The sequence below is a fragment of the Camellia sinensis genome, chromosome 1, assembly GCF_055761805.1.
Source record: "Camellia sinensis isolate YWXY chromosome 1, ASM5576180v1, whole genome shotgun sequence".
Classification (NCBI taxonomy): Eukaryota; Viridiplantae; Streptophyta; class Magnoliopsida; order Ericales; family Theaceae; genus Camellia; species Camellia sinensis.
The window spans coordinates 211,377,136-211,402,099 of NC_138961.1; the positions used below are offsets into that span (position 1 = coordinate 211,377,136).

The 24,964-nt window shown below is 35.7% G+C and overlaps 1 protein-coding gene across 21 annotated transcripts; it reads right to left on the bottom strand.

Annotated features, from left to right (window-relative positions):
- Positions 1-8,449: 8,449 nt before the first annotated feature.
- On the bottom strand, positions 8,450-24,586 carry LOC114257267 (haloacid dehalogenase-like hydrolase domain-containing protein At4g39970). Of its 21 annotated transcripts, none has more exons than XR_003627507.2 (10): positions 24,417-24,574; positions 23,725-23,822; positions 23,468-23,512; positions 23,303-23,353; positions 22,163-22,246; positions 21,966-22,043; positions 11,005-11,179; positions 10,533-10,771; positions 9,219-9,309; positions 8,450-8,741 (listed from the first exon to the last, which is right to left on the bottom strand). XR_003627507.2 is itself a non-coding variant. In XM_082894540.1 (10 exons), exons 2-6 carry the CDS (start codon positions 23,737-23,739, stop codon positions 21,999-22,001), a joined length of 240 nt encoding a protein of 79 aa, XP_082750666.1. In that variant the 5' UTR covers positions 23,740-23,822; positions 24,417-24,574; the 3' UTR covers positions 8,450-8,721; positions 9,219-10,771; positions 11,005-11,179; positions 11,372-11,387; positions 21,971-21,998. The 21 variants fall into 21 exon arrangements, 20 of the variants coding, with proteins under 20 accessions (XP_082750666.1, XP_082750696.1, XP_082750677.1 ...); XM_082894540.1 differs by adding an exon at positions 11,372-11,387 and having other exon boundaries at positions 8,450-8,721; positions 9,219-10,771; positions 21,971-22,043; XM_082894570.1 differs by having other exon boundaries at positions 8,450-8,650; positions 10,654-10,771.
- Positions 24,587-24,964: the final 378 nt, after the last annotated feature.

Sequence of the window (24,964 nt, forward strand, 5' to 3'; positions counted from 1 at the left end):
TTATGTATATAGGTGATCAGTCGCGTGACCAGGCCTAGAGCTTCTGCCTGGACTCTGTTTTGTCAGCCAACCTATGTGCCTCCCGTGAAGGTTCCGGATACGTCTAGTGGTTATGGCTAAGTACATAAAGTTCAAGTTTTATTTTTTTGTTGGTTAAACAAGTCTTTGTTTATTTTGGATATAAGGCTAAGTCCCTTTTTGTCTAATCTGTATTTATATGATGACATAAGAATGATGTGTAATTATGTATATAAAAAGTTTCAATTTTTTCTGTCTCATATGAGTCTGCACAGCTCAATGGACGTTGTATATTTGTTATTTGCTTTCGCTAGCCCCTAATATTATGTTAAAATGTCTCAGAGGCCTTCGGTAATACCAGGATTACTGGCCGGTTATGATGCTAAACATGTAGGGGCGGGTTTGGGTCGTGACAAAATCACTAACCTTTTTCATCAAAACCCTAACAATGGTTAACCCATACTCCTCCTCCACAATAACCACCACCAACTTCGATTCCCCTCAATCTTACCCCTCCACCTTCTCCGACTCCTTCCTTGACAACAGACAACAACCTTGACTTCAACTCGCAAAGCTGGTGACAGTGGACATCACTATGGGCGCCTCGATTCAAATGTGTGTGTGTGTGTGTGTGTGTGTGTGTGTGTGTGTGTGTGTGTGTGTGTGTGTGTGTGTGTGAGAGAGAGAGAGAGAGAGAGAGCGAGAGAGTTGAGAGAGAGACACAAAGACACTGTTGTTGTTGAAGAACCTAGGGGTACAAAACCTGAAATGAAAAAAAGAGGGGCAAAACAGAGGAAAAATAGGGAGAAATAAGTAGGGGCAGGCGAGTCGGGTAAGCACATGGTGTTGGATTAATTTCTAATTGGGACCACATATTTAAATGTGTGTTATCATTTATAAGAAGCCTAAACTTAAGTGATCTAATTTAGTTGTAAGTAGGCTTAAGGGCATGTTTGCCATGGAATTCATGTGTAGATACTACTATTGTGTAATTTTTATTTCTATGAGGCGTAAAAATAGACATTATGATAGTTTCCAACCGCTAGATGGAAAACTATAAACATTTAGGGGTAATGGTCCCCAACCCTGTCCAACAAATGCATATTCTCCAAATCCTCTCTTAGAGAAAACAAAAGCATTAAAAGTAAGGAAAAGGATTGGAAGACTATCCCGTAATCACGCTTCCGCTCAACCATCATAATGGATTCAGGTACACATTTCTCTTCGATCTCTTAATAATACAATACGATACGTGATCCGATGTTTAAGATTCTTAGGATTTAATCCTTTCACATAGAAATGGTGGTTTATCCGATACCCGACTCAAACCCGCAAAAATGAAAAATATGGGCTCGTATCCGCCCACTACGTTCCACGCATCCACTCAAAAGTGATCGGGTCGGGTCGGTCATATTTGACGGGCCGGTGAATATGCTACACAACCTTACTAACAAACCAAAGTTTGTCCCTTCTTTGCTAGTATACGCTCTCCACCATAGGTTACCATTATTACTCTTCATTTCCAACATAATCAAATAACATATCAATAATGCTATAAAAAATTATTTTTCATTTTTTGAACTTGATTTAAGAGTTAGACCAAGGTGATAATTTTATTTTTGAGTCAAAATTTAAGAAACTTTGTCCACCTATGCTGAAAGTCGGCCCTAATGAAACAATGGTCCTGTTTGGTAGAATTGTGGGAAAGTGCTTATAACTTATGCCTTAACAGCTTGTAGTTTATAACTCCGAACATAAGCTGATTTCTGACTTATAAATTAAGCATCTCCTGCCCCACTCAAAGAATAAGCTGATTTCTGACTTATAAAAAGCTATAAGCTGCATTGTTAAGTTAAACCAAACACATCAAAATAACTTAAATTAAGCTGAAAGCTGAAATAAGTAACTTTTAAACTGCACCAAACAAGCACAATATATTGCTTCAAAAAGTGAACTTTGTCCACCCTTCTCCCACGTGTTCTTTCTGTTTTTTTCCTTTTTACTTTGTAAGTTGTTTTTGTTTTTGTTTTTTTTTTTCTTTTTCGAATCAGTATTCTTTATAATGAGTCTCTCTACAATTATTTTGATATAGTATCTCAACGGTCTATAATAAAATTAAAGGTGAATTACAAATATACTTGTTTAAATTTTAAATTATTTTTGTGATTTGAAAGATTATAAATATTATATTGTCAAAAAATTTTATTTAACAAAATTAATTAAAAAATAAAATTTCTAACTACACTTTTATATAATAATAAAATTATTTGAATTATTAATTGAAATTAATTTCTGACATTATTAACAATTGTTAATTAATTTGATGATTCATTAATCAAATGGGCCATGTATTATAAAATTAAAAACTTCAAAGAGCGAGATGTAATTTTCAGAATCATATGAGACAATTTTAAGCAAACATCAAGAAATGTATTTGTAATTTATTCTAAAATTAAAGTAAAAGTATGTTACTTGATGGTGTGATTTTAATGTCATTTTATATTTATTTTAACTAGAATTATTGAATTATGTATTTTGTTGATACGTCTTATTTTAATAAAAAGTACAATAAAATTATTTTAAGAAAACTATAACAAAGAAATGGGACACTTTTTCTAAGTTGGGTTTTGTGTGTTGGGTGCACTATAAACCATTAAAATTTTAGAAATCAAAATTTAAAGCCAAAATTATTCATTAAAAATTAAATATTTTTGTTACGAGAAGTATCGTTATTATATTTTTAGTAACAAAAATTAGATATTAGTAATGAATTATTATCCTTTTGAGATCAATTTTTTTGTCTAAAAAAATAAATCATTTTCAGACTAAGAGGTTGTTTGAGATGAACTATATAAGTGTATTTTTTGAATTTTGGGCTAAAAAGTAGAGAAAAAAAATATGTATGTTTGGAATAAATTTTTAATTTTTTACGAAAAAATGTGTATTAAAATATTATATCAACTAGCAAAATTACCTTTCTATCCTGTGTTGCACTGTGCTGGATTCCATGCAATGCACTGTGATGGTATTAAAATATTGTTTGGGTTCCGTGCAGTATATTGTGCTGCACTGTGTATGGTATTAATCTATTGTTTGGGTTTCGTGCAGTGCACTTGCTGCACTGTGTTGCACATTTTTTTTTTTCACCAAAAATGTCCAATGATGTATGTGAACAGTGTTACCTGTTTTACTTTTTCAGTTACTTTTTGACTTTTTTAGGGAATGCCAGATATGCACTAAATTATTTTGTCATAAAAGTCTATTTATTAGTGACATTTTCAAAATTTTGTTATTAAAAGCCTTTTTTTTAAACTTTCAAAACGACCTTTTAACGATGGAAATTAGTTCCTAAATATCTTTTGCAACAAATTTTTTACTCTTAGAGACCAAAATATTTGATTTCTAAAACTCTTACATGTTGTAGTGGTGGCAAGGTATTTGATAATATAATTTGGCACTCAAAATTGAATGTATTAAGTGATAACCAATTAAGCCTGTTTGATAATCACAATTGATATTACTTAAATATTTAAGTGTCATTTAAAATGTAAACTAAAATTTAAGAAAATTTTAAATCATATGAAATTTATTTAATTTTGACTGAATTTATAAATAGAAAATATAAGTATTGAAATACACTACTAGAAACTCACCACTACTACAACCATCACCGCTATCACCGCCATTATGCCACCGCCACCACTACCACTACCACCACCCCACCACCACCACTACCACTATCACTATTATCGCCACCGCTACTACTACCACTACCACTACCACTTCCACCACAATCAATCCCATCATGTCATCGCTATCGCTACCACTATTACTTCTACCGCAATCACCCCATCATGCCACCTCTACCGCTACTACTACCACCACCACCACTACCACTGCCACCACCATCATACCACCATTTCCACCACTACCATTACTCCCAGTAATTTCATCACATATATCATTGTTGCCATAAGTACTACCATCATTTTACTATCACTACCATCATTATCGCTACCACCACTACCACCACCATGCCACAGCCACTACCATCATCACCACCGCCACTACCACCACCAAAATTAAAATATACAATTTAAAAATAATAAATTTTAAATTTGATCTTATACATATCAAACAATTTATTTTTAGTTCAATGCTTAAAAATTTTATCAAATAATTTTTCAACCTAATAAAATTAATATTCAATTTTTAATATTTATTTTTCAATCTTTAATTTTCAATTTTTAGTTTTATCAAACACAAATGGATGTTTTAAAGCTCGAGGGGTTATATGATGAGTCTAATCATTTTTTTATTTTATTTTTGTCAAAAGAAACGCTCATTTATTATTAAAAAAAAAAATTAATCTATATCTATCTATTTATATATATTAATGAAAATGAGATTTGTAGTGAAGAATCTTGTGAGTGGAGACTTATGTTTAGGTCTTATTAAGCTGACTTATTATCCAATAAGTTCTGCGAGAATTAATAGCGTTTTTTTATCAAACATTATTAAAAAATGTCACTAATTATTAATTTTTCAGTGATAGTTTAAAAATTTTGTCATAAAAAATGTCACTAATTATAAGTTTTAGCAACAGTTTAAAAAAATCGTTACAAAAAAAATGTTACTAATTTTTAATTTTCAACGACAGTTTGAAAAATTCGTCATGGGAAAACGTTACTAATTATAAGTTTTAGCGGTAATTTATAAAAATCGTGACAAAAAAATTATTAATTGTCAATTTTAGCGACATATATAAAAAAATCGTTACAAAAAATTATTTTTAATAACGATTTTACTGAGATTTATTTTCAATTGTGGGAGTTTTATTATCTCATATTAATTTTCTTGATTTTCTTAATTTGAAACAATTAAGAAAATTTCCATTGACTAACTTTCATTTGACCATATAAAAATAAAATTCTAATTAGTTCATAATTTAAGATTTTTAAAAAAAAAATATACTAATGATTTTCAAAATACATATTTGTGTTTCTATTAAATATGAGAAGCAATTCGCCAAGAATAAGAAAATAAAGATGTCAAATTTTAGCTATTCAAAGATTGACTTCTTATGCACATATATTTCTATCTTTTCATATGTATAATTTTTCTTTAGATAAATTTTCAAATCTCTTATTCTCACCCAAAAAAAAAAAAAAAACCTTACAGATTGTAAAAATCTTGTGTAACACACAAAACTAAGAATAATAAAATATTTTAGAAAAATTTATCTATATTTATGTCTATATATGTAACAAAAGTCTTACCAAAGTTTCAAAATCCCATATCTAATTTCTTAATTTTTTTAATTTAAAAAAAAATCTATTAGGTAATTATTACATTATGGCTTCCAAAAAGAGAATGTACTAATCTATTTTAAAATTCAATTAAAAAGAGAACACTTTTATGGTAAATCTCATAATTTACGATTTTGATTTCCTATTATTTCATATTTATCTATACTATATGTTATGTACCTATATATATATATATATATATATAATATCAATTAAAAAGAGAACACTTTCATGGTAAATCTCATAATTTACGATTTTGATTTCCTATTATTCCATGTTTACTTTATACTATACGTTATGTACCTATATATATAGTATAGATGTAATCATTCAAAAAGATAGAAAAATCTAAAACACACATTGTCAATTCAAAAACCATAAACATTCATATCAGTTATAATATCCAAAGATTTCAATCTCTTCTTCACTGCAATATGGTATCAATATCTATTTCAATTGTTTTATTTTCTGATATAGATTTTAAATATTATTCATTTTTTTTTTTTATTGTGGATGTTAACACATGAGATATTGTAATATTTTTATGATTGTAGTAGTATTTGAGAGTTTTAATTTATATTTATGTCTATTTTTTGTTAGATATATAGCAGTCCAAGAAAGTTGATGATACAATGATGAATTTATCCAAAAAAAAATTGCATGTTTTAATTTTAATTCCTCTAATTTTGATTTGAAGTGGGTTGTTTTGATTATTTTCTAACTTTACCACTTTAAGCAAAACTTGTGATGATGGTCACTCTGGTTGACAACATGAAAGTTTTTTTATTAATTATTTAATTTTTTTTGTGTTATTTATTTATTTATTTTGTAGTTTCAATGTAGAGCTACAAATCATTTGAAATTTTTTATGAATCATTTGAAATTTTTCATGGAAGTCATTTAGATCACCATTTATGAATGTGAGATCATGTTTTTAGTTAAGTCCGCATTAATATTATCATATTATTATGAATTATGAATATCTAACCATATTACTTTTTAGTTTTGTCAATATCCATTATTTCAATAATTTTTTGATAATTGCCTTTCTTTTTTTTTCCTTTTTAAAATTATTTGTAATCTTTGAACAGGTTTCCTGCAAATGGTTTGGCATATGTATTGATTATTTAGTCATCAGACATATGAATAATATTATAGGTGCATCACTATGATTTTTGTTTATTTTGAATTTTTTTTTTTTTTTTTTTTGTGGCACAAACAAACTTGATATCCATATTATTCGTTCATAATTTTTTCAAATCTCACTAATATGAAGCACTCACAAATGTATATATTGATGTTTGATTCAGTATGTATGTACTTTATTTTCATCAATAAAGTTGTTTTTTTTCCATTTTTAAAATATATATTAAAAAAAATAGCCCATAATTTCTTCATATCTCTAACTAATATGAAGGGCTCACAAATGGCATGTAATCTCACAAAATCATAGAGACAAATCAAATGATTCACTCAACTTAAATATTGTAAATTTGTTTTTTTTTTTTATATAGATAAATATACATAATCTTATAAGATAGAGAAGGAAAATATAATCAAGATATATATAATGTTTTTTGAATTATTTAATTTAAAAATAAATATAATTTTTTAAATTGACTTTAAGATTTTATTGATTCAAGTCATGAAGTGAGGTTAACTTCATATTTATAGCCAAGTTCAGTAATTTTTATTTTTTTCACGTCTTATACAATTAAAAAATTCATTTCCAAATACAATAACTTTCTTATATCATAAAATAGTCAAAAAGTCATTTAAAATGTTAATTTCAAACAACCACTTAGTTAAAAATAGTTAAAATTTACTTATCTCTTTTTTAAAAATTATTTTTAATTAATTAAAAAATAAATTTACTCATCATTATTTAATCCGGTACATAACACAAGTTGTACGCTTGTTAAATAATTAATCAAATACGGTGAAAGATTATTTAAAAATTATTTTTAACGACAGATATGAATTTTTTTTTTTCTTTCTTTATTTTATTTATTTGTTTATTATTACTTTTTTAAATCTGTTCCAATTTTCAAAGATGAAGGTGAATGTATGTGCTGAATACAAGGTAGTTGGACCAATCTATCTAATCCTTATCTGATCAAAAAATCTATCTAATCCTTAAATCATGATGTATAAACTGCATGTTCATTAAATAAATAAACCAAAGTCAAAAGCAGTAACATTATGACATAAATGAACTGGTTAAAGTGGCTGCCAGTTCATTACTAGTTTTAATATCTTGATTTAGATAAACTTTCCAATTCTGTCGTACTTACAATATAATATAAAATTAACCACAACTTCTTGAAAATTATGATAGGGTTTGTTGAAATGCTCTTGTTAATTTCAAAGCCTGACATCTTTGCTTGCATTGTATAACAGTAACATTACGGATCACAAAACAAATTTCATCAAAATCATTTCGAAGTTGTTGCTGGATGACTAGCTAGTTAACCCTAAGTTTTTCTAGTCAATTGACTGATTGATTGGCTACAACTTCAAAATATTTCTGGTCAATTGGACAACCGAGTGAACGACTTGGTAGACAATCGATTTTGAAATGAATTTGATAAAAATTTATTTTAAATCGAATGACCAACCAAATAACCAGCTAGATTTGATAAAACTATTGAAATATATCATATCATCTCAAACTTTTCATCAAATTTTTACTTGAATTTGATAAAAAAAAAAAAAAAAAAATTATAAACCTTTTGAGATGCTCTGACAAAGACTTTTAAAATGAAATTTGCAAACATTCAAGTGACAAAAACATATCTTCTTTTAGATATTAAAAAATATAAAATTCTTCCATCCTTTCTTTTTCCTCTTTTCTTTTTCAGTATTACGAGAAAGCGTTTTATTCTACAAACTATTGCCGCCAAAACTGCTCACACTGGGATCCTTTAACAAGTGAACTTCATCAATGAGCACAAGTGCCATATCATTGAAAAAGCTCAAACCACCATCTTTAATGTGGAGTCACTGCATCAAACTTCTGCAGAAAGGATAGGCAGCTTACTAAACCATGCTCCAGAAACAATTCCCCCCAGTCATCACCAATACAAAGTAAATGAAACAAAGAGTATCCGTGGATGTCTTGATGGTGCGAAATCAATAATCTTCTGAACTTTTCAGTATTCAAATAAACATCAAAAAATTTTCCATATACAAAATCGTAGAAAGCCTACTGTTTTGAGTGTTCCCTTCCAAGTGAATAAATCTTCCCTCTGCAGAGATGAACCTTGAGAGCAGCCTCAAAATGCAAAGCTCAAAAAGTACTGTTTTTCCACTACCAATTGGTGCTGAAATGACCATATTCACATGAGATAGGAAACAGGCAAAAAAGCATTCACTTTGCAGCGAGTTAAAGTACCTGTAAAACAAATACAAATGCTAAAACAGGACCGATTACACCGTGTATAGCAAAAGAACAATATTTTAGGTATTGTGGGCCAATTCCCTAAATCACATTTATCATCATACATGGTTGATGTTATGAAAATTTAGATAGACAAATAAAATAAAGCAAAAATTATTGCATAAATTTAGCATGCATCCATCTCAGTTGTTGCATGTTTATAAAACTTAACAAGACCAGTTCAATAATTGAAAATCAATGTAGGAAAAAATATGAAAAAATGCCAAAAGGATGCCCCCATGCAAGCTGTTAGAGAAAAAAGTTGTAATTTCTTCAAATGTTTTATGAACTCATTTTGCTTGGTTGAATATTTTGGTCAACCAATAACACATCTGAAATCTCAATCTCTCATAAATAAGAAAAAGGGGATTTTTAAAATATAACTTTTCCATATAAATCATGATTCCAACATAATGGTCAACCATCAAATTCCAATAGGAACTTAAAGTTACCTGAAACCAAAAATTGAACAGAAAGGAGCAGGTGAAGCTGAAACAGACTGCAGTGCATATTGATCCATAAACAAGCTCATTTATCAGTCCACTAGGGAAATGAAAAGATAAAAATCTCTTTAGCTTAAACTCATGTTTGTTTAATATATAATAGTATATTCCGTAGGATAATCATTTCAGAAACACATCATATAGAAAAAGGATCAAAGCAATCCATGAAAATTAAATTTTGATCATTGAAATAAAAACTGTCTGTTGCATTTTAACTGACTTGACATTGATCCTAGACTGAGGAATTCAAAATAATAGACGTGGAAAATAAGTGAGGAGACATTAAAAACATTAAATAGTAACTGTGTAGAAAGAAGCATGACACCTTCAAACATTCAGAGTGTAAAAATCTATATTTATGCATTCGAAGTGTAAAAATCTATACTGAAGTAAGATCTAAACTATATAGCATCTGATTCTTACATTTTATTTTAACTATGCACATAGAAACAAATCAGAAGTCAAAATTCTCCAAATTAACTAACAGTTGATAGTGTTGATCCAATCAAAAGTTCATTCCATCCCAAAACCAGTAAGAAAATTTGAAAATATCACAAGGAGCAAAATCTGAGTTAACATTCTAACTGAGTTAACAAAATCTGTTCTATTCCACATTAATTTGACTTAGAAAATGTTGCCAAGATCTACTAAGGTTCATTGGGCTATGAAGACAAAGTTTATGCCCCTCTTTCCTCGATAATAAGTGAAATCAGAAAAAGAAACATTTCAAAAATAAAACACTGCAAAAACTCGCTGTTTATAATGAATCACAGGTCAAATAGATAATAGAATTCACAAAGACCTGGTCATAATTCACTGAATTAGCTACGGTAATCGCAAATTTGGAACCGAAGGACCTCTAGAATCTCAAACTACGAACTCGAATAGATTTATTGCAAATGTGTTCTAGATTCAGGTTGAAGTTGTCTTAACTACCTTAGAAAGAGTTTGTGAGTTGTTTGATCTCAAGATAAAATGGTAGTAGATGCCAATGGCAATGATGTGAACTCCAATTCGAGTAGATTTTCAATTACGTGTATAAGCGATTGAAAATATGAAAAAACAATATAAAATTTCTCAATTCATCAGATCAAACATGTATATACGACTTTTCAACATATACATATGTATGCACATCAGTACGTACCTCATAATTTGTATTACAGTATATGCATATTCGTTAAAGCTTGCAAAGAGTTTCTCTTCTCGAAGTTCATAGATTCAATGAGAGAGAGAGAGAGAGAGAGAAGGGGGTGGGGTTACCTCACAAAGCAATAATAAGCTTCGACTTGCGGTGGAGGCCAAACAATATGGTGAGAGCAACGAAAATTGAGCCATTTATAGGCTGAGCAGTTTGTGCTACAAATATCAATGAGTCACTCACCTGTGCAGATGAACCAAAACTCTTAGAGCCCTGCCAGACAACCTCATGGCTCTTCTCATTTTTTCGCTTATCTGTCTTGGTAGTCAATTTGGCCGAAGAAAAAAGAGTCAAATCCAACCTAAATGAACAAAAAAACTCAAATTCAATCAACCTGCAGTGTGTGTAATATGGTAAACTTGTGTGGATCAAATTAACTTCTTTTTTTTTTTTTTTTAATTTTTTGGAGATTGTACAATTTTTTTATTTCCTTCAAGATAATAATATTCTTTAATGTCTTGATGGTTGGTGACAAAGCCATACATAAACAACAATTACCTATGCTAAGGACTAACAATACCGAGACAGTCATACCTCTGCCCCCAAAAGGTAAGCCTGCACTGCAGAATGACCAAAGAGATCAATCCGCCAACCAACTCTTGGAGTCACAGTGAACTTCTCTTCGATAAACCAGTGCCCAAGTGTAGTCTGATCTATCATGTCAATATAATGTGAGGCCACCTCATCATCCATGCAGCAACCACCATTTCTGCACCCATTCAAAAAAAGAAGGAAGAATTTTTGAATTAATCCAATACCTTAAAATAGCCACTCTTGTGAGTAATGTGCTCAATCAAAACCATATTGGTCTCAATTTCCATCTTTGCGAACTTAAAAAATCAAACAAATATAGAGACCAAGTTCGGGGTATAAAATTAAATGAGCATATGCAATTGTATACATCAACTCTAGTTGGCCTATAGCGATCCCGGTCGTCCCTTTACTGTTCTGTTGTATTCCGGACTCGGTTCCGTGAAGTTGGTAGTTGTATCTATCTTGTTGTCGTCCTTTAATTCCACTTGATTGAGTTTTAGGATGTTTTGGGCAGGGCTGTTACAGGTTGGTTAGGCCTTGGTTTCAATTCCTTGTTGTCCAGTTTTTAGGCGGTCCGCTCGAGCGGGTCTTATTGTGCTCGAGCAGGGATTGCACACTCCCAGTTTTTCATGTCCCTGCAAAACTTCTGCAGGTATGATTTCTACGCTCGAGCGGATTTCTTTACGCTCGAGCAGTAGCGCTCGAGCAGGTTTGTTGACACTCGATCAGGTAGTGCCTTTTTTGTGTAAGTTCTGGGAGGGGGAAATCTACGCTCGAGCGGACTGGTTTTCGCGTTCGAACGGATTTACTTTATTCTTGTGTCTTGGCGCTCGAGCGGGCACTTTTTGCGCTCAAGCGGACCTAGTTTTTGTTCTTGACGCTCGAGCGTTGTGTTTTCCGCTCCAGCGGGAATGTCGTATATCAGTTGGCTGTGAGGCAGTTTTAAATCACTTTTTCTCCTCCTTTCTCTCTCTTACTTTTTCCGAAAAAGCCATTTGAGAGCCTCTCTCTCTAAAACCTTGCATTCTCTCTAGATATTGATCTAACTAGGATGTTTTCCTCACTTTTGGTCTTTACAAAAAGGTTGTTGATCGTCGAGGGCTATCTTTTGATCCGAGGAACTCGTGGTTTGAAGCAACTTCGTTTTCACCATCTTCTTCTTTGGGTCTCATCTTTTGAGGTAGGGATTCCTACTCACTCTTATTGGTTTTAACCTAGATTTTGAGCTTATTGTTTAAATGGTTGATTTTGGGACTTAGGGTTTCAAAATGTGTTAATGAGGGTTTTGTGATTTTGGGCTCATAATATGTATTTTGGGTTTCAAAATGATGATATAGTTGTTGGTTGGTGATATTTGAACCTTTGAGTTGATATTGAGAAATGGGGTAGAAGGCCCTAATTTGTTGTTTAATTAATTGGTATAATTAATTTGGGAAAGTTGTGACTTTATGGAATTGAGTTGGAAATAATGAAATTGGTTCATTATATGGTTGAATAATGGAGTTAGATTCATAAATCGCTCACTTTTGAAAACATTGATATTTTATCTGTTGGAGCTTTTATTATCTGTTTAGAAATAATTGCTTGGGCTACCGGTGGAGGGTAGTTTTGATTGTTGTAGACAATGCATGATGATTAGGCAAACTAAAACTAATCAATTAGTTATGTCATACAGTATAACAGTTGATAGAATACATTAACGTTATGTATTGTTTGATTGTGTATATGACCTTTGTGTATATACGTTGTATGTGTGGGAGGAGATGGGGGATGTACTCTACGGTTTAGGGGAAGATAGGGGATGGACCTATAAACCGGATGTCGTTTGGAAGGAGATAGGGAATGGACTCCACTGATACAGCTCATATGCTTGTCAGATAATGTGATGATACAGCTCATATGCTTATCTTTGGAAGTGTTGATACAGCTCATATGTTTGTCATTGGAAGTGTTGATATTGCTAATATACATATCTGCTGAAATGTGGATACAGCTTGTATGCTTATCTGTTGAGATGTTGATACAACTAATATGTTTATCTATTGTAAAATGGGAAGTGTTTAATATGAGTCATTGTCTCATATAAGCGGTTGGCCAGGTTCTGAGCCATTGATGTAAACTGTGAAATTGATAAGCTATGGAAACTGAAATGAAACATGAACACAGTGGTCATGAAATGGAAATGGGTTATGAATTGGTTTATGAAAATTGAACATTTATCAATTGCTAATGTCTTAGTTATTGCTCATACTGTGTTTAGCATATCTCTACTGGGCGTTGGCTCACCCTTTATGGGACATTATTTTCAGGTACAAGTAGTATGCCACCTCCAAGGACATAGCTTGGGTGAGGATGAGAGTTGAAGACTCTTTTGTTTATTTTGATGTATTCCTTGTAAATTCAAGCCAAGGGCTTAATATGTATTGAGTTAGCACTCTTCTTTCTGTAACCAAGTGTTAACTTGGAAAGCTGTAAGCCCATAGGGTATTTGCTTTTGTTGTTAACATGTAAGACAGTTGTAAGAATTACTTTGATGGATAGAAATGATTGGTTTCTTTTATATCAATGCATGTTTAAAGTAATGGATTTTATGTATTTTTTTGAGGGCGTTACAACTTGGTATCAGAGCGTACCGGGTTCGAATACTTTGGGTACGTGGGACGTGATTAGGATCACAATGGGTTTGTCTCGCTTGATAGAGACTTAGATGTAGTGTCATTTGCTATGTGTTTAATTGATAACATGCTTATGTGACTATGTAGGTATGGAATGTAGTTTCTAGGATGTTGATTGGATCCTTGGGTTTCTGTGAGTCTTGTTGGAAAAGCACTTGATCAATGCTGTTTCTAACCGGAACTCTAGTAACACCTCGGGACTATCATTATCCGGAAATGAAATTCATAAGTGCTTATGTGTTTATGTGCTTACGTGGAGTGAATTACAATTGTCCATGCATTAGGACGCAAGTGTTATAGCTTCGGCACATTTGTGAATGTGCTAATGGTCTTGGTTACCTTTATTAGGATGTCAGGACGAGGACGTGGTAGACGAGGCAGGCGTGGTAGGCAGGAGATGCCTTTACCGGATGATATTCCGGCATAGCAGGAAGGGGTTGGCCAGGCCAATGTGGCTGAGCCAGCAGGTCAGGAGGCTATGGGCGCTTTAGCCCGAGGGATAGCCGATGCTTTGAGGGAGTCTGTGGGTTTTTTCCGAGCTGAGAATCCAGTTCAGGCTCCAATTCAGGCCCAGGTTGTTGAAGCAGGGCCTTCCTTCTTGAAGAGGGAATTCTTCCGGTCCAATCCGGACGAGTTTGTTGGGGATCCAAAGGAGCCACTGAAGGCTGACGAGTGGTTGGAGCAGATGGAGAAGACGTTCGAGATGCTTGGCATCGAGGACGGGACCTTAAAGGTGACCTTAGCATCCTTCCAGCTGAAGGGAGATGTGGGTTAATGGTGTGCATAATACCGCCAAAACCGCTAAAACCGCACCGAACCGCACCGCCAAGGCAAATTCATTATTATTTGTCAATCGAACCGCCGGTTTTTGGTAAGAAAAATGGCAAATTCTAATGACACTTTTATCAATCCGCCGGTTTCTATTTTTCTTCCAAACCGCACCGACCCGCACCGCTATTAAATCATGTTTTATAAGATTCTAAAAATTATTTTTTACTTAAGTTTGCTTATTGTTCTATACCTTAAAATATAGTATTACATTACTGCTCGAGGGGAATTTTATGTATTGTATTTGATCATTATAGCTTCCACAGATGCTTGTAATGAACTGATGGTATAGTCGTTGATATTATCATGTTGTTGCTATACTTGCTGCATCAGAAGAAAGCTTTACAAGATGCTTAACATTACGATATCTCTCGTCTTTTTTTTACTCTTTGATTTAAGTTTTGTAATTTGAATTATATTTTTTATAAACCGCCAATCCGCCCGAACCGCCAAGGCAAATCCGCCATTATTTGCCAACCGAACCGCCGGTTTTCGATAAGGAAAATGGCAAATTCTAGTGACACTTTTATCAATCCGCCACCCGCCATACGGTTTCTATTTTTCTCTCAAACCGCACCGACCCGCACCGCGCACACCCCTAGGTGGAAGTACGAGAAGGGCAGTGTTGGTGGTGCATGGGAGGCGTTTGTGAATGCTTTCCAGGAGAAGTTTTTATCTTCAGCTGCTAGGGAGACGCTGAGGCAACACTTTTGCCAGCTTAAACAGCAGGGCTTGTCGGTGGCCTAGTTTGAGGTTACTTTTACTAGTCTGTCCAGGTTTGCACCTGAACTGGTGGCGTCCGAGGAACGCCGTTGCTTTGAGTTTGAGCGGAAGTTGAGGCGAGGCCTCAAGTTGAGGGTTGGTGGATCTTTCATCCGGGAGAATAGACGTTTGGTGGATGCGGCAGCTCATATGGAGCTCTTGATGCAGGAGGAGGATGAGGGGCAGAGAGGCTCCAAGAGGAGCCAAGATGGTCAGGGTGACGGCAGGAGACAGAGGGGTTCTAACCCTCAGCAGTCTCAGGGTGGTGTGGCTAGATCGACCTTTCCAGTGCCGAGTGCGGGCTCTGGGAGAGGTAGTCAGGGAGGCTTGACTTGTTTTGCGTGTGGCCAGCTGGGTCACAAGTCTTCGGTTTGCCCGCAGAAGGGAGGGGGTCAGCGAGCTGCTTCTTCTTCAGCTAGACCTCAGGGCCAGAGTCAGGGCAGGGGCCAGCCTTTGTCTTGCTATCAGTGTGGTCAGCCTGGGCACCTGAAGAGGTATTGCCCACAGTTGAGTGCTACTTCAGGAGCGTCTGGTTCTAGGCAGACGCAGGGTTATCAGCCAGCTCAGTCTGTGCAAGCCTCGAGGGCCAATCCGGGAGCTTCGTCGTCCCAGTCAGTGCAACAGTCTTTTGCTCCTAGAGGTGAGCAGGTGGATCAGGGGCCTACAGGGCGCGTGTATGCTGTTACCGCGCAGGACCTAGTACCGGCTCCGTCAGTTGTGAGAGGTACCTTTCTGTTTTGCAACTCGGTTGCTAGTGTATTGATTGATACGGGTGCATCTCATTCTTTTGTGTCTGCTGCATTTGCATCTGTTTTGGAATTGGAGTTAGCACAGTTAGCATCTCCTATATGTGTGGTATCGCCTATTGGTGGTGAGTTGATCTTGAAGCAAGGTGTTAGAGGTTGTGATATAGAGGTCGCCGACCATAGGCTTCCTTTTCCATTTGTGGTCATGCCCATGAAGGGTTTTGATGTTATTTTGGGTATGGACTGGCTATCGTCATACCGGGCTATTATTGATTGCTACCGCCAGAGGGTCACGGTTTGTACCTTAAGCGGGGAGTGTTTCCATTTCTTGGGGGATCGGGTTGGTAGTGTGTTGCCACCGATGTATGATCCGCGAGAGCGGAGTGAGCTTAGTGGTCTACTTGCTAGCTTTTTGAGTGGTGAGTGTGATGAGACCCAGACTGTATTGCCAAGAGTGGTTTGTGAGTATTCGGATGTTTTTCCCGAGGATCTCGTTAGTTTACCACCCCACCGAGAGATAGAGTTCTCTATTGATTTAGTGCCTGGCACAGCGCCGATTTCTATGGCACCTTATCGTTTTGCCCCAGCCGAGTTGAGTGAATTGAAGATTCAGCTCCAGGAATTGCTAGACAAGGGTTTTGTTCGCCCTAGTGTTTCGCTGTGGGGAACACCGGCCCTCTTTGCTAAAAAGAAAGATGGTGCCTTGAGATTGTGTATAGACTACCGGAAGTTGAATCGGGCTACGGTCAAGAATAAGTACCCTGTGCCCCGTATAGATGATCTGTTTGACCAGTTGAAGGGTTCCCGTTGTTTCTCTAAGATAGACTTGAGATCGGATTACCACCAGTTGAGGGTCAGGGAGGAAGATATTCCTAAGACGGCATTCCGTACGCGGTATGGCCATTATGAGCTTTTGGTGATGCCATTCGGGCTTACCAATGCACCGGCAGTCTTTATAGACTTGATGAACCGGATCTTCCGGGAATTCTTAGATCGATTTGTAGTCGTTTTTGTGGACGACATTCTTATCTATTCGCCTTCTGAGGAGGAGCACGAGGAACACTTGAGAGTGGTGCTCGAGTTGCTTAGAGCCCATAGGCTGTATGCCAAGTTTGGGAAGTGTGAGTTCTGGCTAGGAGAGGTCAAATTCTTAGGCCATGTGGTATCCGGGGAAGGGGTGTCTGTTGATACGTCCAAGATAGAGGCAGTGCAAGACTGGGCACAGCCTAAGAGTGTGTTTGAGATCCGCAGTTTTCTGGGATTAGCTGGGTATTACCGTCGGTTTGTGAAAGATTTCTCCAGGCTAGCTTCGCCGTTGACTAGATTGGCGCGGAAAGGGGTCAAGTTTGTATGGAGTGAGACTTGTGAAAAGTCGTTCCAAGAGTTGAAGGTTAGATTGACCACCGCTCCGGTTTTGATTATTCCGGAGAGAGGGTTAGGTTATGCAGTCTATTGTGATGCCTCACGAGAGGGTTTGGGTTGTGTGTTGATGCAAGAGGGGAAAGTGGTAGCTTATGGCTCACGTCAGTTGAAAATACACGAGAAGAATTACCCTACGCACGACCTAGAGTTAGCAGCAGTGATCTTTGCCTTGAAGATTTAGAGGCACTACCTTTATGGTGAGAGGTTCGAGGTGTTCTCGGACCACAAGAGTTTGAAATATCTGTCTACACAGAGAGACTTGAATTTGAGGCAGAGAAGGTGGATGGAGTTCAGTGAGAACTATGATTTTGAGTTGCACTATCACCCGGGAAAGGCCAATGTTGTGGCCGATGCCCTTAGTAGGAAATCCATTAGTAATGTAGCTTGTATAGCCATCCGGGAATGGGAGATGTTGAGTGCGCTTGGCGAGTTTAATTTACTTCTGGGCGAATCTGTTGAGGCTGCGGCCTTGTTTTCTGTTGTTACGCAGCCTACACTTGTGACCCGAGTGTTAGAGGCAGAGAGAGGTGACCTTGAGGTAGAATCCCTCCTAGAGAAGATCTCAACTGGGAAGGTTGAGAAGAGTTTGACGGTGTATCCCGACCTGAGTGTGAGATACCGAGACCGTTTGTTTGTGCCGGAGTCTTGCCGAGAGGAAGTACTCCGAGAGTTCCATCATTCGCGCCTTGCGGTGCATCCGGGAGGCACTAAGATGTATCGGGATTTGGGTTGCCAGTTTTGGTGGCGAGGTATGAAGAGAGATGTGGCTGTTTTCGTATCGAAGTGTCTTACTTGCCAGCAAGTGAAGGTCGAGCATCAGAGGCCAGCGGGTTTGTTGCAACCCTTGCCTATTGCCGAGTGGAAGTGGGAGCATGTCACTATGGACTTCGTTGTAGGTCTTCCAAGGACTCAGCGGGGTAGTGATGCCATTTGGGTGGTTGTAGACCGGTTGACTAAGTCGGCGCATTTCATTCATATGCGCGTGAGAGATTCGGTAGATCATCTCGCCGACTTATACATTCGGGACATAGTAAGATTGCACGGGGTCCCAGTGACGATCGTCTCAGATAGAGATCCTCGTTTTACTGCTAAGTTGTGGCAGAGTTTGCAGAGTGTCTTAGGCACTAGGTTGACCTTTAGTACGGCTTATCATCCTCAGACTGACGGGCAGTCCGAGCGTACTATTCAGATCCTTGAGGATATGCTTCGAGGTTGTGTCCTTGACTTTAGTGGGACGTGGGAGAGGCACTTGCCCTTGGTGGAGTTTGCCTACAACAACAGTTTTCAGTCTAGCATCGGTATGGCACCGTTTGAGGCCTTGTATGGCCGACCGTGTAGGTCTCCAGTGTGTTGGGCCGAGGTGGGTGATGCACCTTTGTTAGGTCCGGAGTTGGTTAGGGAGACGACGGAGAAAGTTGAGCTTATCCGTAAGAGGCTTGTTACAGCCCAGAGTCGCCAAAAGAGTTATGCCGACCGTAGGAGGAGGCCTTTGGCGTTTGAGGTAGGTGATCATGTCTTCTTGAAAATATCACCTAGGCGAGGTTTGATGAGATTTGGGAAGAGTGGGAAGTTATCCCCTCGATTTATTGGTCCCTTTGAAATCCTTGAGAGGATTGGCGAGGTTGCTTATCATTTAGCCTTATCGCCCCAGTTGTCCAAAGTGCATGACGTGTTTCATGTGAGTATGCTTCGGAAGTATGAGCCGGATCATCCCACGTGTTAGATTGGACCGACTTGGAGGTAGATGAGGATGCCTCGTATGAGGAGAGACCGGTACGGATCTTGGATAGGCGGGATCAAGTCCTGCGTGGCAAGACCATTCCTTTGGTGAAGGTTTTGTGGAAACATCACGAAGTGGAGGAAGCCACTTGGGAACGTGAGATGGAAGTCCGCGAGAAATATCCGGACTTGTTTGTTGATGTGTAACCATGTATTGGTAATTTTGAAATATCGTTGAACTTTAAGAGCATTGTATATGTCTTAAGTTGTAAAACATTGTGAATGTTTTGGTTAATGGAAATTTGTTTTAACATTACGTATGTTAAGTACATTGTGGAAATGCAAGCATGATAGTAATGTTGCATGTGTTAAGAAATGGTGAGAAACAGGTTGAAATTGATAGATTTCAAAAGAATGCATGTTGATAATGCAGGTTGTTATGAATAATGTGTTTTGCCTCTTGAAAAGAGATGGAATTGACCGGGTAATGGGTCGGGTTGTTTAATATTATGTTGTAATATTGTTGAGAATGGAGAAAACCTGTTTTTGAAAAACTTGTGTTTAATTTCGGGGACGAAATTTTTTAAGAGGGGGAGGTTATAACGATCCCGGTTGTCCCTTTATTGTTCTGTTGTATTCCGGACTCGGTTCCGTGAAGTTAGTAGTTGTATCTATCTTGTTGTCGTCCTTTAATTCCACTTGATTGAGTTTTAGGATGTTTTGGACAGGGCTGTTACAGGCTGGTTAGGCTTTAGTTTCAATTCCTTGTTACCCAGTTTTTAGGCGGTCCGCTCGAGCGGGTCTTATTGCGCTCGAGCGGGGATTGCACACTCCCAGTTTTTCGTATCCCTGCAAAACTTCTGCAGGTGTGATTTCTACACTCGAGCGGGTTTCTTTACGCTCTAGCAGTAGCGCTTGAGCGGGTAGTGCCTTTTTTGTGTAAGTTCTAGGAGGGGGAAATCTACGCTCGAGCGGACTGGTTTTCGCGCTCGAGCGGATTTACTTTATTCTTGTGTCTTGGCACTCGAGCGGGCCCTTTTTGCGCTCGAGCGGACCTAATTTTTGTTCTTGACGCTCGAGCGTTGTGTTTTCCGCTCGAGCGGGAATGTCGTATATCAGTTGGCTGTGAGGCAGTTTTAAATCACTTTTTCTCCTCCTTTCTCTCTCTTACTTTTTTTGAAAAAGCCATTTGAGAGCCTCTCTCTCTAAAACCTTGCATTCTCTCTAGATATTGATCTAGTTAGGGTGTTTTCCTCACCTTTGGTCTTTACAAAAAGGTTGTTGATCGTCGAGGGCTATCTTTTGATCCGAGGAACTCGTGGTTTGAAGCAACTTCGTTTTCACCATCTTTTTCTTTGGGTCTCATTTTTTGAGGTAGGGATTCCTACTCACTTTTATGGGTTTTAACCTAGATTTTGAGCTTATTGTTTAAATGATTGATTTTGGGACTTAGGGTTTCAAAATGTGTTAATGAGGGTTTTGTGATTTTGGGCTCATAATATGTATTTTGGGTTTCAAAATGATGATATAGTTGTTGGTTGGTGATATTTGAACCTTTGAGTTGATATTGGGAAATGGGGTAGAAGGCCCTAATTTGTTGTTTAAATTAATTGGTATAATTAATTTGGGAAAGTTGTGACTTTATGGAATTGAGTTGGAAATAATGAAATTGGTTCATTATATGGTTGAATAATGGAGTTAGATTTATAAATTGCTCACTTTTGAAAACATTGATATTTTATCTGTTGGAGCTTTTATTATCTGTTTAGAAATAATTGTTTGGGCTACCGGTGGAGGGTAGTTTTGATTGTTGTAGACAATGCATGATGATTAGGCAAACTAAAACTAATCAATTAGTTATGTCATACAGTATAACGGTTGATAGAATACATTAACATTATGTATTGTTTGATTGTGTATATGACCTTTGTGTATATACGCTGTATGTGTGGGAGGAGATGGGGGATGTACTCCACGGTTTAAGGGAAGATAGGGGATGGACCTCTAAACCGGATGTTGTTTGGAAGGAGATAGGGGATGAACTCCACTGATACAGCTCATATGCTTGTCAGATAATGTGATGATACAGCTCATATGCTTATCTTTGGAAGTGTTGATACAGCTCATATGCTTGTCATTGGAAGTGTTGATATTGCTAATATGCATATCTGTTGAAATGTGGATACAGCTTGTATGCTTATCTGTTGAGATGTTGATACAACTAATATGTTTATCTATTGTAAAATGGGAAGTGTTTAATATGAGTCATTGTCTCATATAAGCAGTTGGCCAGGTTCTGAGCCATTGATGTAAACTGTGAAATTGATAAGAAATGGAAACTGAAATGAAACATGAACATAGTGGTCATGAAATGGAAATGGATTATGAATTGGTTTATGAAAATTGAACATTTATCAATTGCTAATGTCTTAGTTATTGCTCATACTGTGTTTAGCATATCTCTATTGAGCGTTGGCGGCACCCTTTATGGGATATTATTTTCAGGTACAAGTAATATGCCACCACCAAGGACATAGCTTGGGTGAGGATGAGAGTTGAAGACTCTTTTGTTTATTTTAATGTATTCCTTGTAAATTCAAGCCAAGGGCTTAATATGTATTGAGTTAGCACTCTTCTTTTTGTAACCAAAGGTTAACTTGAAAAGCTGTAAGCTCATAGGGCATTTGCTTTTGTTGTTAACATGTAAGACAGTTGTAAGAATTACTCTGATGGATAGAAATGATTGGTTTCTTTTATATCAATGAATGTTTAAAGTAATGAGTTTTATGTATTTTTTTGAGGGCGTTACATGGCCTGTGCTAACAAACTGCTTGGTTATACTCTAGACTCCCTCGCTCTGGTCCCTCCACCATCGCTGGAAAAATGCCTGTAATAAAACATATAACTCTCAATCAATTCAACTTTCAATCTGCGTATCTTCGTGTGATTGTGTCAGTAACAAATCCATTTATATAATACATATATCGAAAGGAAATGGGTTGTGACCTGTCCAACGAAAATGAACTTCCGATTTTTATCAGCCAACAATGCCAGAATTAATGAATCTAATACATTTTGAACACAAGACACCTAAAACAAGCAAAAACTAATCAATATAAACTCGAATACTAATCACAATTAATGAATCAAATACATTTTGAACACATGACACCTAAAACAAGCAAAAACCCATCAATATAAACTTGAATAATAATCAAAATCAACGAATTTAATAACATTTTGAACGCACACTGCCTGAAACAAACAAAAAACATCAATAAAAACACAAACACTCATAAAAAAATCAATGAATTTAATAAAATTCTGAACACACGTTGTCCGAAACAAGCAAAAGCCCATCAATTTAAACTAAAATACTAATCAAAATTAATTAATCTAATACATTTTGAACACAAGCCGCCTGAAACAAGCAAAAACCCATCAATTTAAACTTGAATACTAATCAAAATTAATTAATCTAATACATTTTGAACACAAGCTGCCTGAAACAAGCAAACATAAATCAATAAAAACTTGAATACTGATCAAAATGAATGAATCTAATACATTTTAACACAGGCAGCCCGAAACAATCACAAACCCATCAGTATAAACTCAAATACTAATCGAAATTAATGAATCTAATACATTTTTAGCCTGAAACAAGCAAAAACCCATAAACATAAACTTGCTTTGCAAATTCTTTTGGGTCATTTTTCTTTGTTAGTAGAATTTGGTAATGCTTCACTCAATTTGGAAAATATTTTAAATGCTTCGCTCAATTTGATGAAAAAAGGGTTTCTCCCTTGATTTGATAAGCATTTTATGAAAGGGTTGGAGATGGATTTTGAGCACTTTTTCATCAAACTTAAATTTGATAGGAAAAAAAAAGGCTTAAGGATTGAAAAAGAAATTTTTTAGTTGCAGTAGAGCAGACTGCTAATTTTTTACCCTATAATCGTCAGCCAAAAAGGTTAATTCAAATATGATTCTTCACGTAAGAAAGGGAATGTGGAATTTGACTAAACTTTGGAAAGAAAAGTAGTCTAACCTAATTAACTGTGGATAACATATGCAAATACAACGAAAAACTCAAGAGCCATGACAAAGTGACGATTGCATTTATAAGGTAAATGTCTATCTTACAGCAGCCTTGGCCTCATCCATCAATCTCAAAACTCTAGGTCTGGGCTCCACCTGCCCATTGACAACACAAATCCATTTTGTTCAAAATCATTCATCCAGAATAATCAGCCACACAGATAAACTAACAAGTAATCATAAATGAAGAATAAATAAATTCCTACTTACAGTTTCAGATTTGATAATTTCCTTGTATCTTTCAGTCTTCCAATCCTACAGATAAATAACCCCAAAACAGTTCATAAATATAGCCAACTAATTGATGATACAGATTAAAGAAAATCTCTTCAAATCTTTGAAATTAGCACAAAATCGAGAACTTGAACAGAAATTCAAAGATAATCGAACCTTATTTCGCATATCAAAACCAAAAAATAGAATTCCTTAATGTGTTTAGGACTTGATCATCAAATTGAATAAAGTACCTGGAGGGTATCCATTAATATTGCTCTGCCAGCATTGTCCTCGGGAGGTGTCTCAGAGATGGTTGAACATGGCCAATTGTGCCCCTCAAACAAATAGCCTAAAATGCTAAATGGATAATCAACATAGTGAACCACAAGATTTAAAAAAAAGAAAAAGAAAAAATAAAAGCACAAACATTAAATAGAATCTCATGTTATGATAGCACAATAAAATTGAACAAACTAGTACAAAATATCAGTTAAATATTTTAAGTCTTCTTGCATTTTTACATGTTAAATTTTTTATTTTATTCAATAAAAACTATCCATTAATATTGGCTTTTGTTTATGCTGCTAAGATAATCTTAAAAAAGCGATATCAGCATGTTGACATCTTCAGTCTATATTCATACTCTTAAGAGTAAAACTAGAACAGCAAGTAGTTCTAATAATGGGTAGCTCAATCACACACAGAAAATTTATACAACTGAACTTTATTGCTCTTATCTTATGGCTATGGGCATATTGTCAAACAGATGTTGTGCAAGGTGTATCCATGCTGAGAAAATCAGCAACACAACAAAGAATCATACACACAGCAACCGGTAGCAGATTAATACCAAATCAAAAACGGCAAAAGAACAGAGAATGCAAAACTCAAAACCAAAACGCATACTAACAGATTGTACGAATACAAAGAGAAAATTACATACCTTGCGGTTTAGGGAACGACTTTGGGTACGGACTTCAACCAACTGATATTTGCAGTCTTACATGGACTTTGGCGCCTCCCGATCGCACCGCCATGGATAAGCAGATGTTGGACAATGAAGCGTCAGATTCACAATTGCGTTTCGAAGCTTTTAGCCACGTTTGGAACCTGACTAGTTTAGTAGGTTATTTTAAGTTTAAAATATTTGTATTTGAAAAAAAATAAAAAAAAATTTATAGCTGAATGTAATATTTATATAAAAAAATAAAATAATTATGAATTTGATATGATATGATATTTTATGTTATTAATTATTTTAACTTATTTTATCTTTTTATGAATTTTAAATTTAAAAAAAAAAAAAAAAGAAGCCAAACCTTGGCTTCTCAAACACCCCCAAAGTAGGTTAGCTTCGTTTGGCAAAGGCTTTTGTGGCTATTTTAACCACAAAAAATAAAATAAGTTATTTTAGTCACAACAAACAAAACATCACATCCAATTCATAATCATTACACTCTTCTCTCACAAAAAAAAAGTCAAAAAACTCTT

Bases quoted from the DNA above. Each gene is read 5' to 3' on its own strand.
- LOC114257267 (XM_082894499.1), bottom strand. The intron at 23,354-23,467 runs GTAAGTAGGAAT...GTCAATGGGCAG, and splicing joins AAATTATCAAATCTGAAACT to GTGGAGCCCAGACCTAGAGT. The intron at 22,044-22,162 runs GTCACAACCCAT...GTTTTATTACAG, and splicing joins AGTTCATTTTCGTTGGACAG to GCATTTTTCCAGCGATGGTG.